This window comes from Strix uralensis, chromosome 1, assembly GCF_047716275.1.
Source record: "Strix uralensis isolate ZFMK-TIS-50842 chromosome 1, bStrUra1, whole genome shotgun sequence".
NCBI lineage: Eukaryota > Metazoa > Chordata > Aves > Strigiformes > Strigidae > Strix > Strix uralensis.
In genome coordinates this window covers 165,584,577-165,598,883 of record NC_133972.1, presented here as the reverse complement: position 1 = coordinate 165,598,883, position 14,307 = coordinate 165,584,577, and the positions used below count along the sequence as shown (strand labels likewise).

At 37.9% G+C, this 14,307-nt stretch overlaps 1 protein-coding gene across 7 annotated transcripts in view; it reads right to left on the bottom strand.

Moving 5' to 3' along the window:
- EFR3A (EFR3 homolog A) overlaps positions 1-14,307 on the bottom strand; it is a 95,063-nt gene that overhangs the window by 57,625 nt on the left and 23,131 nt on the right. For all 7 annotated transcript variants that reach the window (XM_074888079.1, XM_074888097.1, XM_074888070.1 and 4 more), the window contains 3 exons: positions 12,070-12,146; positions 10,200-10,327; positions 7,842-7,992 (listed from right to left, as the gene is read on the bottom strand). In XM_074888079.1, coding sequence (XP_074744180.1) covers positions 7,842-7,992; positions 10,200-10,327; positions 12,070-12,146 — 356 coding nt within the window. The remainder of the gene's footprint in view (positions 1-7,841; positions 7,993-10,199; positions 10,328-12,069; positions 12,147-14,307) is intronic.

The following is a 14,307-nucleotide window of genomic DNA, read 5'->3' as shown; positions in this document are numbered from 1 at the left end:
GCCTGTAGCCATCGATAGCTGCACTCTAGTCACGGGATTTGTCCCACCAAGTTTCAGTAATGGCAACTAGGTCGTAGCTTTCTAGCAGCACGGTGGCTTCCAGCTCCTCCAGATTGTTGCCCATGCTGGTGTGGAGACACTTCAGCTGGGCTGTCAGCCATATCACCTTTTTAAAGGAACACCCCTTAATTGCTCTGAGGATTTCACTGGTATTTCCCTGTTGGCTCCTATTACCTCAGGAGCCCCTGGCTCATCTCCATAAGTGTGCTGCACTGCAGACAACATGTCACAGAGCAACAGGCTGAGAGCCCTTACTAGCACCCTGTCCCTCTAACCCTGACATGTCACCCCACAGCTTGTCACAGGCAAGCCTGATATGATCCCCTTCCCCCTTCAAGTCTAGTCTAAAGCTCTGTCAATGAGCCCAGCTAGCTCGTGAGCAAAGAGCCTCTTCCACCTTTAAGAAAGGTGAATCCCATTTGATGCCAGCAGGCCTGGTGCTGTGTAAACCATCCCATTATCGAAAAACCCAAAACTGTGGCAGTGATACCAGTCACAGAGCCACGTATTAATAGACTGGGTCCGTCTACTTCTTCCCGTGTTGCTGCCTGCAAGTAAGGAGAGATGAAAAAATAACCTGTACTCCAAATTCCCTTACCAACCGTCCCAAGGCCCTGCAGTCTCATTTGACTGCCCTCAGACTACGTGTTGCAGTTTCATTGCCACCCACATGGAAAAGCAGTCTTATGTCTTATTGGTTTGTTTCATGGAATTGCTAATTACAAAACAGAAATAGATTTTCTATATTTTTTTGAAGACAGGAAGCTAATTAGTCTTTACAATTTAATAAAGCACAAAGTTCAGGGGTAAAAAACCAAAACAATCAATATGATCCTAGCATTTTCCAGACATTCAAGTGTTCAAGTCTACAACTGATTCACCCAGCAAACTTCATAAAAGCATGTAAAAGAATGGAAGCAAAAAGTTTAAAGAACAGAAAACACTATGGGAGGGGCTGTGAGAATATTAACTCATCTAGCATTTAATATTAGCGTATTATTATTATCTAAAATACAAAATTATTTGATTGACAGGATCTTCCAACACAAAAACTTAATTTAAGACTAATAACTGTTTCGCTAGAAGAAAGATTTATTATACCAAGAAATTGCTTTGTAAGAATAAATGACAAATTTAGGCCAAGAAAGCATTACTGACTCTCACTCTGGACATTTCTCCTACATCATGATGTAGCTTTGCAGCAGGGAAGAAAGTACCCAGAACTTACACATCTCAAAATGGCACAGTAAAATGTCCAGGAAGGGCAATGTTTTTATTTCCTCATGTGTATAACAAAACAATTACAGCCACTGAACATAAAGCACTTCTGAAGCATATTCCAGGATTAGCATTCAGATGACTGAACATTTAGGCCACAGGAAAGCTAACTGCGATAACACTGTTTTGAGTTGCACTGTCATTCCAAAAAGTATACAATTCCATCTCATTACAAAAAATTTTAAGTCTTTACAGTATACATAAGTCTATACTTTCTCCTTGCTTAGCAGTGGTGCTCTTAAACTGTTATTGTTGTTAAATAAAGAATATTTTACTCCTAAGCACCTATTTTCAAGCATACTTCAACTATAAAAATTATTCATCCTAAAAAAAGACAGAACTCTTATGAAAGTCCAAGAACTTGCCTGGGATATACTTAAAAAGCTTCTGTAGATGTAAACACGTCATTCAGTCATAGTAAATTCTTGCAGTCACCCACTGGTAATTTATGGAAGTTTTACCAGTATAAGCACCTTCTGTATTTGTATACAGAAGGTACAAAAGGAACTTAAACTGGTAATATCTTATTTCCATTAATTTTTAAATCAATAAAATTCAATCAGTATAAAAACATATAAGTCTACCACGAAATAAGGAATGAACTTATCTATTCAGAAGATGTTTGTTCCAGACTGAGTCAAGAAAGTTGGATCATATTACCAGGGAGAGAGATTGTGTCAGTTCTGTAAGTGAATCACGCAAGTTCCCAAATTACATTCCCAAGGACACAATTTCTTATATATACTTATGCTGTCTTATCACTCTTACGTAGCCAGTACAGTAGGAGAAAAATCATAACTTTTAATGCACTGTGGATGTCTTTGAAGAAGGTCAGGTTTTTGCAGCAATTCAAGAACAATCAGCATGCATCATATTCAAGTTTGAGTTACGTTATTTAAAGTATCTCCATGTAAAAACTGTAGGCTGGATCTGAGCAGTATTTTATTTATATTTGAGCTCGCCAGTCTGTCTTCTGCAGCCTGCAATTTTCTCTTGTTTAAGATAGGGGAAAAGGGCTGCTGATACTGATAGTTACCACCTCTGACAGACAAAGATACTGTATTCCATTATTAGGAAGCTATCACATAGGAAGCCATGATATCCTATAAACATAAGACTCTTATAAACTACACAGTAGAGCATTAATGAGAAGCGTCTGAATGGATGTATATGCTTCACCAAACAAATGCAAAAGGAATAAACACTTCAACTTCTCTAAATAGAAAAGTTTTGAACACTGGATTCATGCACTGACTTTATAACCACAGTATTAAAATGATCACAATAAATAATAACAAGATAAAGTTGTTATCCAGCAAAAATAAAGTTGTTATATGCCAGCAATAGAAATTGGTGATTCAGTTCATTTATTAATAGTTAAGTCACCTGACGCTTCTCATTTTAAGTTTTATTGGAATGGGATGGATAGCTTCACATTCTATTTATTTCATGCCACTTGGACGAAAATTATCCTAAACGCTACGTGTGCAGTTGTGTAACGAAGTCAGTAATGGTATGTTGGCCTACAGAGCCACATTAGTGTGGCTATGAAACCGCAAGACCAGAAAGCACCAGTATGAGGTGGGGGAAGCAATACTTAACTGTGAATGACCTTAAAAGGACTGCCTAAAACAATTTATCTAGCATCACTCAAATTCTAGTAGATGCAGACACAGAATTTAGAAGATAATTTAATAACCTACAGGATGAGAGAGTGCTTTGTGTAACTCTGTCTCTCTATACCTTTAACTCCTATAAGAAAAGATAGAGCAGGGATCCTAGAGATGAAATACTTCACTGTGTATTAAGTCACCACTAGCACATAATTCTGTATTGGTACATGGAATGAAAGAAGCATCTTGCAATAAAGATAAGCTTCTATCACATACTTCCAGATTAGCATGCTGCAGACAAGCAAGACAAACAAATGAGTACTCTGCCGGGAATATTAATTCTGACATTCCTTAATTTCAGTCTTGACATTTTATACTATTTTTACATATACATGCACTTCAATCCTGACAAACCCAGCTGCTTTTATAAGCCAGCACTAACAAATATAAAAATCTTGTTGTTATATCAGGCACTGACTGTTCACTTTTCCACTTAGGATACCACTTGTCTTTTTTTAAATAACACATGATGACAATTAGCAATAACAGTCAGCTCATGCACAGGAAGCCCAACACTGTCACTGATGGTATCATTATTTCCCAGCTCCTAAGAAGAAACTGCCCTTCTAAAATGAAATGCCCTATCAACTAAAGAAAGCCTTTGTGGTAAATAATTTAAAATGTGATAATACTGGGTTCTACATATATTTGATAAATTTCACATTAAAAAAAATGTTTTACTATTAAAATACACAGAATTCACTGCCAACGTTCCAAATTAGCTCAAAATGTTTGTGTTCAACCGAGTTTTGTCAACATGAAAGTTTTACTAAATTATACAGCCCATTGTTTTAGACCAGCTGCTCACTGAAGTGATTTTCTGGACCCTTTCTATAAAAAAATGTCAGAAAATTAAAAATAATTTTAAAAATTATATCTTGTCCCAAAAAATTTTGACAAGTTCGAAGATTTTAAAGCTGTTCACGCCTAGACAGGAAGAACAGGCATAACTGGGATTGAGTGCACCCTCAGGAAGTTTGCCAATGACACCGAGCTGTGTGGTGCGGTCGACACACTGGAGGGAAGGGATGTGCCATCCAGAGGGACCTGGACAGGCTGGAGAGGTGGGCCCGTGTGAACCTTATGAAGTTCAACAAGGCCAAGGGCAAGGTCCTGCACATGGATCGGGGCAATCCCAAGCACAAATACAGGGTGGACGATGAGGGGATTGAGAGCAGCCCTGTGGAGGAGGACTTGGGGGTGTCGGTGCATGAAGACCTGAATAAGAGCCAGCAATGCGCACTCACAGCCCAGAAAGCCAACCATATCCTGGGCTGCATCAAGAGCAGTACGGCCAGCAGCTCAAGGAAAGGGGATTCTGGCCCTCTACTCTGCTCTCATGAGGCCCCACCTGCAGTGCTGTGTTCAGCTTTGGGGCCCCAACATAACAAGGACATGGACCTGCTCGAGCAAGTCCAGAGGGGGGCCATGAGAATGATCAGGGGGCCTGGAGCACCTCCCCTATGTGGACAGGCTGAGAGAGTTGGGGTTGTTCAGCCTGGAGAAGAGAAGGCTCCAGGGAGACCTTATAGCAGCCTTACAGTACTTAAAGGGGCTACAGGAAAGCTGGGGAGAGACTCTTTATTGGGAATGCAGTGATAGGAGAAGAGGTAACAGTTTTAAACTGAAAGAGATTTAGATTAGATATAAGGAAGAAATTCTTTATTGCGAGGGTGGTGAGGCACTGGAACAGGTTGCCCAGATAAGTTGTGGCTGCCCCCTCCCTGGCAGTGTTCAAGGCCAGGTTGGACGGGGCTTTGAGCAACCTGGTCTAGTGGAAGGTGTCCCTGCCATGACAGGGGGGTTGGAACTAGATGATCTTTAAGGTCCCTTCCAACTGAAAGCATTCTATGATCCTATTAATTATTTAATTCTATTCTAGTAATAACACCACCATGGATCTAATCAATACATGTAATTATTTGTACATAAGAAAGACAGATGTTTTACATGATATTCGGTTACTGAAATTCTGCAAAATGGTGAGAGGAATTCAGCACTGCCGTAAGTTTCTAAGTAAAAGCTTACTGCAATCAGCCTTCAAATACTGAAATACTTAAGCCAAGAAAATTTCACTTTTTCTCACCGCATTTTTTTCGGTTTCCTCACTAGCATATGCTATCTTAGCACATGGTTAATAAAAATATCTTCCATGATAGAAAAAGACATTTTGAACTTCATAGACACTGCCAGTTTGAAATCTGGTCTACTTCAAAAAAACTCCACTTCAACTTATCAACTATTGAGTTTCATCTGTCTTCAAGTATCTGCCTATATAAATAGATTTACAATTACGTTATAAAAAATATCACTGCTGCTCTAGGAAATAAGCTAACATAATTTACAAATGCATAAAAAGTCATAGGAATTCATTACATGTAACCTGAAGATCAGGCATAAAAGTACATAAATGAAAATCAAACAATTGTTTTTATAAAACAGTAATCTTCAGGTTTGCTTTTCAGAAGTAAATCAACTTAAAAAATGAAATTTAAATTCAAAAAAGAATTTAGGACATCAAACGGCTGAATACAAATTCAGGGTTTTTTAAGATATAGAGTACCAAGCATAATAAGTTCTTCATCCAAAACCACGTATTTGGAAGTCAGGAAAAAACCTAGGAAGACAGTGGGAGCTTCCAGATCTTCACGAGACTTTAAACTACTCACTCAGTACACAGATTTGTTTCACTTGAAACCCTGACTTCTGAGCAATCAGAAGAGTCCCCACAGCTGAAGCAAAATCTGTTTGTGAGGCTGAGAAAAAACTACAAGACAGTTCAATATTACTTGAAAGACTTCACCGCCTTTGTACCTCAGTGAAGCTTTGGAAGTCAGCTTTGGGATGGAAGATAATCAAGCCACAATCATACTCTGTATCTTTTTAAGTGTAAGCAGAATATAAATTTTATAGGCCTGAAACTGAGTATAGTCTAAAAATGTTACAGAAACTCTTCCATGGGTTGCCTGATTTTTCACCACTTTAAAGATGTTTACTTCATATACAATTTATTCTTCTCTTCCAGACAATACTAGTCTCCACTCCAAAGTGGTACATCAGAATAACTAAAGCACATGAGAGATTATTCAGTCACTCTACCTTCTCTACTATTTTGGTTGGGTTTTTTTGTTCTATTATTTATTTGTTGCCTTCCTTCAGGATGAGAGGAAAAACTAAAAAAGGCTAAATGTGATGGCAAGCTTTCTCCATGTCTGACAAAATTTATTTAAGAACATAGCAGGTCAGTGACCTTGGAAACAGACAAACTATCAGTGCCAATACACTTTGCTCCTCTTGAGTCAACACAAAAAGACCCATCTTTCTCTCCATTGACTACAGAAGACACCTAGGGAAATTAGCATAATTAGGCCAAAATTAGCCTTTGGAATACTGTTGAAGTGCCATATATATTCACTCTCTTCACAGAATTAGACACCTGATTTATGAAAACATAATTATTTTTGGTTACTGAGTTTTACAACAGACAAACACAAATTATCTCCTAATTTAGGAAGTCTATTAATCTGCTTTACTCATAAAAGACTTCATTAGGAACTGACAAGGATATCAAACGGATTACCAAAAGGTAGAGCTCTGTTCAATAACATTCGTTTGGAAGTGACATGTGTCTTGTACATCGAAGTGGAGGTTGGCAGTAACTGTTTGCCACCAAGGATTTTAAACAGCTGGAAAGGGATGTACATCTTGCCATTTGGCAGCTCAGGAAATAAGTTCCAAAGCTATTTCCCTAGGAGGTTTTGCTTAGGCATTATTATACAAACAAATCAAAAGAAGCAGGGTAGTCTGGCTCAAAGATATTAAAATAAATAAATAAATTTATCTTATTACCCTCAGTAAAGCTGTCCTGTTAGTTTGGGGCACAAGGTGACACTCCCCTACATCAGAGCAAGAGCTCTCTGCATTCCACCATAATGAGAAATTCTATTCCAGAGTAGCATCATTCTACTCCACCTTCCTGTCTCCCTGAACTACAACTCTATTTAATTCCATCAACTGGGAATCATGCCCAAAGGAAAGCCCAACAGTTCTACAGAATCCACAAAAACTCCCACACTACTAACAATGGCAGTGTACACAAAATGCAAGCATTACTTCTTTACTCATGTAAAAGCAATCACTCTAAATGAAAACAGTCCACATCACAATCCTGAAGTTTATGGGATCCCTATTGTACCAGCTCGGAAATAATGGTTAAAAAAGAAGTATGACAGAACTATAATACTGATTGCATTCACCACTTTATTTGGAAAACCGTATCTCCAAATCTTCATTTTGACACTTTCAGCTATGCCCTTTGAGCCTGGATCTGAATCCTGAAATACTTAAGCTAGTAAGATGGTGAGGTTGCAATCCTGAAAGCTTTGGTCTCCTGGCTACTTTTCAGTTAATAGGAATCTTTCTGTGTAGTGTCAGCACTGTGGAGAAGGATGTTATTTCCTCCTTCTCACCAGTGCTCTCGTTGCTGGAAAGCAAGAAAACACTGTCTTACCTATACAACGGTTCCAGGAGGTCCGTTTAAAGATTCAAAATATGAATTCACAGAACAGCTTTTCTGTTCCTTCCAGAAACAGTTTCTTTCTGCACGGGATGAGTCCATCCATCAAAAGAATTTTAGAGATTAAAGGAAAGTTTTTCTGCCTTCCAGCTGATACCTGCTCTGTGTTTAGGCCCAAATGGTATACCCTGCCACGTACAGAATCTTCTCAATTCATGTTAACTGGCAGATACTTTGTGACATCTGAAACTACTTTCCCATAGGAAATAAGCAAAAATTTATTCCAATTTGATTTAGTATTGGAGTTTACTCACAGAATTAGTTCCAAGAACTTGCAGCTTTGGTTCGCCTGATTCCAGAAGCTTGGCCACCATATGAAGGAAACTTTCCACAAACGGTTTTATGCTTTGAGAATGGCAAGCCATTAGAAGTTGGTCCAATGCCTCCATGGCAATTAAAACATACCTGAAAATTAATTAGAGACACTCACATAAACACATGCTACATTTATCATTACCTCAATTAATTCAATTTAGGTACTTATTACTACAAAAATTAGAAGACAAATAGTGGAAAGCATATATTTTTGCATTATCTAAAAAATGGAAGTTATAGGTGTCATCTACATTCATCTTTTTTCTTCTTTTTGTGAGGGGCATGGGGAGAAGAATATTTTTAGAAGAGATGTCATAATACCTGGTAACAGAGTAAATATAGTCCAATTTCCTTTTCTAGCACATTTTATTTCCAACTACAAATCCCGGCTTTCTAGTCTACAGCTCCTCTGTCTACCCAAATCCCAGTACAGAAAGACAACAACTTACGCTCCTGCACAGTCAGACAACATGCTAAGTAAATGAAAAAGAGTAAAGAAAAGCAGCGAACAACATTACCCTAATGAATGGTCATTTATTCATTCTACAGAGTTATAAAAATAGCTTTTGACATCAGGAAGGCCAATAATGACGGCCTGTGATGGATATTGCTACTTCCCAGACTCAGTATTTTGCTACTCCATTTCCACATTCCTTAAAATCTTCTCCCTCTTTTGACGTGTTCCTCACAGCTCAGTGTTGGGACCATTTCTGTTCAACATCTTTATGGATGATCTTGATAAGGACATAGAGTGCATTATCAGTAAATTCGCAGATGACACCAAGTTAAGCGGGAGTGTCGATCTGCATGAAGATAGGGAGGCACTACAGAGGGACTTGGATAGATTGGATCAGTGGGCCAACGTTAACAGGATGAGCTTCAACAAGGCCAAGTGCCAGGTCCTGCACTTGGGCCACAACAACCCCATGCATCGCTACAGGCTTAGGGAGGTGTGGCTGGAGAGCTGTCTGGAAGAGAAGGATCTGGGGGTTCTAATTGACAAGCAGCTGAACATGAGCCAGCAGTGTGCCCAGCTCCAAGATGGACCCACCGCTGCCCAAAGCTCTGTCCATCAGCAATGTTGGTAGCACCTCTGTGATAACGTATTTAAGAATGAGTAAAAAACACTGCACAGCAGCTGTGAGAAAGGAGTAAGAAAAATGTGGGAATCAGCTCTGAAAACATCAAGGCCAGTGAAGAAGGAGGGGCAGGAGGTGCTCCAGGCGCTGGAGCAGAGATTCCCCTGCAGCCCGTGGTGCAGCCCATGGTGACGCAGCTGTGCCCTGCACCCATGGAGGTCCATGATGGAGCAGATCTCCACCTGCAGCCCGTGAAGAACCTCACACTGGAGCAGGGGGATGTGCCCTGAAGGAGGCTGCAGTCTGTGAAAAGCCCACATTGGAGCCAGCTCCTGGCATGACCTGTGGCCCACGGAGAGAAGCCCACGCTGGAGCAGGTCTTCTCACAGGTCTTGTGACCTATGGGAGACCCTCGCTGGAGCAGCCTGTTCCTGAGGGATTATACCCCATAGAAAGGGCCCACCCTGGAGCAGTTCTTAAAGAACTGCAACCCGTAGGAAGTACCCATTTGGAGAAGTTCATGAGGCACCCCACGCTGGAGCAGGAGAAGAGTGTGAGGAGGAATCACAGAATTGTCTAGGTTGGAAAAGACTGTGAAGATCATCCAGTCCAACTGTTAACCTAACTTTGACAGTTCACAACTACACCATGTCCCTAAGCGCTATGCCAACCCTACGCTTAAACACCTCCAGGGATGGGGACTCCACCACATCCCTGGTCAGCCCATTCCAACACCTAAAAGGCGTCTAAAGGAAGAAGCAGCAGAGACAAAGTGTTATGAACTGAACACAACCCTCACTCCCTATCCCCCTGCGCTGCTCAGGGGGAAGGAGGTAGAGGAGTCAGGAGTGAAGTTGAACCTGGTAAGAAGTGGGGAGTGGAGGAAAGTTGGTTTTAGCTTTGTTTTTATTTGTCACTGTCCTACACTGTTATTAATTGGCACTAAATTAAATTAATCCTCCTCAAGTTGAGTCTGTTTTGCCAGTGATGGTAATTGGTGAGTGATCTCCCTGCTTTTATCTCAACCCACGAGCTTTTCCATCTTATTTTCTCCTCCTGTCATGCCAAGGAGGGGGAGTGACTGGGTGGGCACCTGGCAGCCAGCCAAGGTTAACTCACCACAAAGGGTCTGTCTTACCTCCTAAACAACAAAACAAATATGATGAAATGCAGCTACCTGTCAGAATCTATTTTTAATGCTGTGACTTATTTCTTTACCCATAACGATGTCTGACAACATCTCTGCTCAGTCTCTCTGCTAGGTAAGCACCAATTCGATCCAGCTTTTCTGGTGCAGAAACCGCATAGAAAGTCAGCTTCTCCATATCAGCTTTAACCAGACCATCCTAAAAACAGACATACAAAATAAAAAAATAAGAAAGTTGACAGAAAGTATAAAGCTTTTGAAGTGTTTTTCCTTCTGTCTACTCAACATTTAGAGATCTGAGCCATACAGATGGGAATAAGGTACTGAAAAAAGAAAAACTTTTGAGCAAAATTGTCAATAGCTTAGCTGTAAAAATGGGCAACATAAAAAAAATTAATTCTTTTTTAAGAAATGAAGCATCTTATCTTCCCCCATCTTTTTCTGGGTGGAAAACAGGTATTCCAAAAGAAGGTACTTACTGAGATATGTCATCAGTTCTAAGACACGCTTTTTCCCTACTGGTACAATGTGAATTTTTTATTTTCCCATACCCCCCAAAAAAGTTTATTTGATGTATAATTTTGACATTATATACAAACAAGACTGTAGTTTAAATATTTTAGATTGTAGTTTAAATATTTTCTTTCTTCAGTATCACATCTTGGACAAGACTTGAAGGCTTAATTGTTAGAACAAGATCAAAGATTAACACATTAGTTTCAACGTGAACTGTGATATGGATCTCCTCAGGTGAGGTTATAACCATCAGGTAAGAAGGATAAGACTTTGTCTTTTTTTTTTTTGCTAGAAGTTCACAAAAACATTATTTTTAAAATAAATTACTTTGAAGCTTTTAACACAATCATTATTAATTAATGCATTTTGTCAAGCAAGTCTTCTCACACTTTAGAAAAGGCCCTGTAGGTCAGTGAAACATCATGGACTGGCTTGTGTCCTGCACTGAGACAATGAATGTTAAGAAAAGCAGAGACTACGGAGTCTCTGCTACTGAGCTACTGAGTGAGATTAAAGCTATAAGACTACAACTGTAGCAATTCCAGGTGTTTCTACACCTGTATCAAAGAAGTAGATTAAAACAAATAAATCTATAAAACTATATTGTTCCATACAGAGAAAACATTTCCTTTGAAGCCGGTAACATAAACTTGTATTGTAAACAGCAGTCAGTAACAACACATTTTAAGGAAAAGCTCTTCTGTTTACTTCTACTATAATATAAAAATACAAAATCTGGTAACATTTTAAAAAAATACAGCAGGAAAAACGTAAACTCTTGATCAGTCTGAACCATCACATGATTATGTATAGATATAGGCATTACTAAATGGTAACACAGAACTTATTTTCACAGAGAATAAGAATTAGGCTTTAATACAGCTCCAAGACTGTTCCAGTAAAATGAAAAAACTGTACATGAATAACTGGGGAAATTAAAAGAACAAAAACAAAAATCCCTTTTGGATCACAACAGTCTACCAGAACTATAAAAACTTACACAGTCAATACATTAAGAGTTAGAAAATTAAAATATTGTAAAAAACCAGAAAATGTTCACACCTGCAACCATAATAAAACAAATGCTTGTGGTTCTAAGTAGTTATGAAGTTAAGTGCTGCTACCTCTGCTGCAGAATACCCTGTTTAATTAAATCTCTATTTCTCTGAACAAAATATACTAATTTTGCTCTTCAATATACACAGCCCTGCTTTGAAAAGGGAATTAGACCAGATTATCTGTAGAGGTCCCTTTCCAGCTAAATTATTCTGCTAACCTCTATTAAAGCTATGAAGAGCTAAAGCAGAATTTACTGTAAAATGTTAAAATAGAAAAGAATAAATAAAAAGAAAACTCCTAAAGCATTAGTTACTAACCAAAAATTTTCAAACGCCAATCCCTTAAAATTTTCAAGTCATCACTTACTTTTGGATCTTCAGGAAATATGTTATCTACCAGACGCTTGTAGCGAGGTCGCAACGCAGCACAGCAACAGCACACTCCTGCAAAGAAATTTACCCCCCAGAATTTAGAATTAAGCTTTAGAAACTCCAGTATTTTCATTTGAAGTGACTAGCTGACAAGCAAGGAGAAAAAAGATACAGTGAATTCAGCTGTTTGTTACCATCAGCAATAAAGCAAAATTAAGGTAACTGAAAATGACTGAAAAGTCAAATAAGCAAAACTACTATTATAATGTAATACATGAGAAAATACGCAAGCATCTTGGGTACCTGTACCTGTCATCTAGCCATACTTAAAAACATGTAGAAAAATGAAGAAATTTCAACATTTAGTAATATTAAAACCAAAGCTATATCATTTGCTGGTTTATCTTCATTCTGAATGATCATTTCAAAACATATCTAAACATGCAGTATGTTCACTTTTACAAAAAAGTCAACTACAAAATCTTCTGTTTCCAGGCAACCATATAAAGCACAATATACAAAACAAGCTCTCTCTTCATTATCCCGCTATTTTACTGGGCATCAGACAAAAGACAGTGACTTGAAGAAAGGTATTTTTCTGATCTCATTTCTACTCTACTACTAATACTGCACTGATATAAAGATAATGACAACAATACATGTAACTTGCAATTTTATTAATTTAAAAGGAGTCATACCACCTGCTCTAACAAGATAGAAACCTACAAAGTATAGTTTGGTTTTTTCTAGCATTCAGCACTGCTAAAACTCTGGAATAATTCCAGTTTACTTGAAGTAAAAACTTAGCACACACACAAAAAATAAATTTCTAGTTCTCTGTCCAACTATTTTATCAGTGCAGATTTACTCTTTTATTTATTTATTTAAAATTTCTTCTATTTAAATGTTTTGACAAACCAGTTTTAAATGTTTCAGTGGACATATTACCAAACTAATTCACTGGCCAAGCCTCAGACTAATGTTAAAGCAGCTCTGATACATAAGAACCACTAAATTGGAAATAATATACTGAACAATAATATAGCAAGTATGCATGCAAGTCAGTGGCTGGCTGGTCTTTCAAATCTCAGTATCTAGAGCATTCAGATAATTAAATATCTTACAAATATCTTAAAGGTACTCATTTATGTACTCATAAAAATCATAGAACACTTCACTAAAAACAGTAAAAGCTGCAAAAGTTTTTACTGCAAATCAAAATAGGGAAAAGAATAAAGGATATCTGGGCAGTAACTTTTGCAGATAAATTATAATCATCAACTTTTCAGGATGTGAAGAAGTATTAGACAAATACATCAGGATTTGTATTTCTTAAGACATCCAAGTAACCTTAGTTGTTTTTAACCATATTTATCAGAACATCTGGGAGATTTATGACAAAGATTTCCCCTGCTGTACTTGTTTTTATTACAAGACTCTACAGGAGTAGATATTGTCCCTCTATTCCACCTGTTTTCTGATACTACTTGTCTTCTGGACAAAAAACTGAATCGTACTCATAGTCTGACAACTTTATTCTTACAATTTATTTAATTGGAAACAATTATTAAAGATAGATCTATAATTTTAAAAGCACACTCTAAGTTCTCCTCAGTGGTCTTTTAACTCAGTTCATCAATTAGAGAGTCATATACCACCAGTAAGATGAATGCAGACTTACAACTTCAATACGTAACTATGAAAATAAAAAACACTCAAGGAATAAACAACTGGAATATTGAGAACTTTTGTGTGAAACAGAACTTTGTTACTACTGCTAAATTCTTCATATGACTCCTTTTGTTGACATCTCCTACTCACGAAAGTCTAATCAATGTAAAAAAAAAAAATCTACATTTACAGAAAAACTACAGGTCCTAGGCAGCTAAAATCAAAGCTATTTCATATGCCACTGGAAAATGTAGGTATCAGAAGAGGCTGAAAACCTACTGGAATTAAACCAAAAATAATTCAGATACTTGTACAAATTTATTCTATTGAGAGCAATGTTGTGTAACATTATAAAAGTAAAATCATAGTAAGAAAGCCGTATCTCATTAGTGCCTAATATATCACTCAGTATTCGGAAATTCAAGTATCACCATCAAAATCCACCAAAACAAGACTTAATATTGTTAAATGTTTCTTGAGTTATGTTTGCAGCTCTGCACCTGGCTCAACACTCTGTAGTTTTGTTTTCCTACTTGATTTTCTACCTTATGGACCACTAACA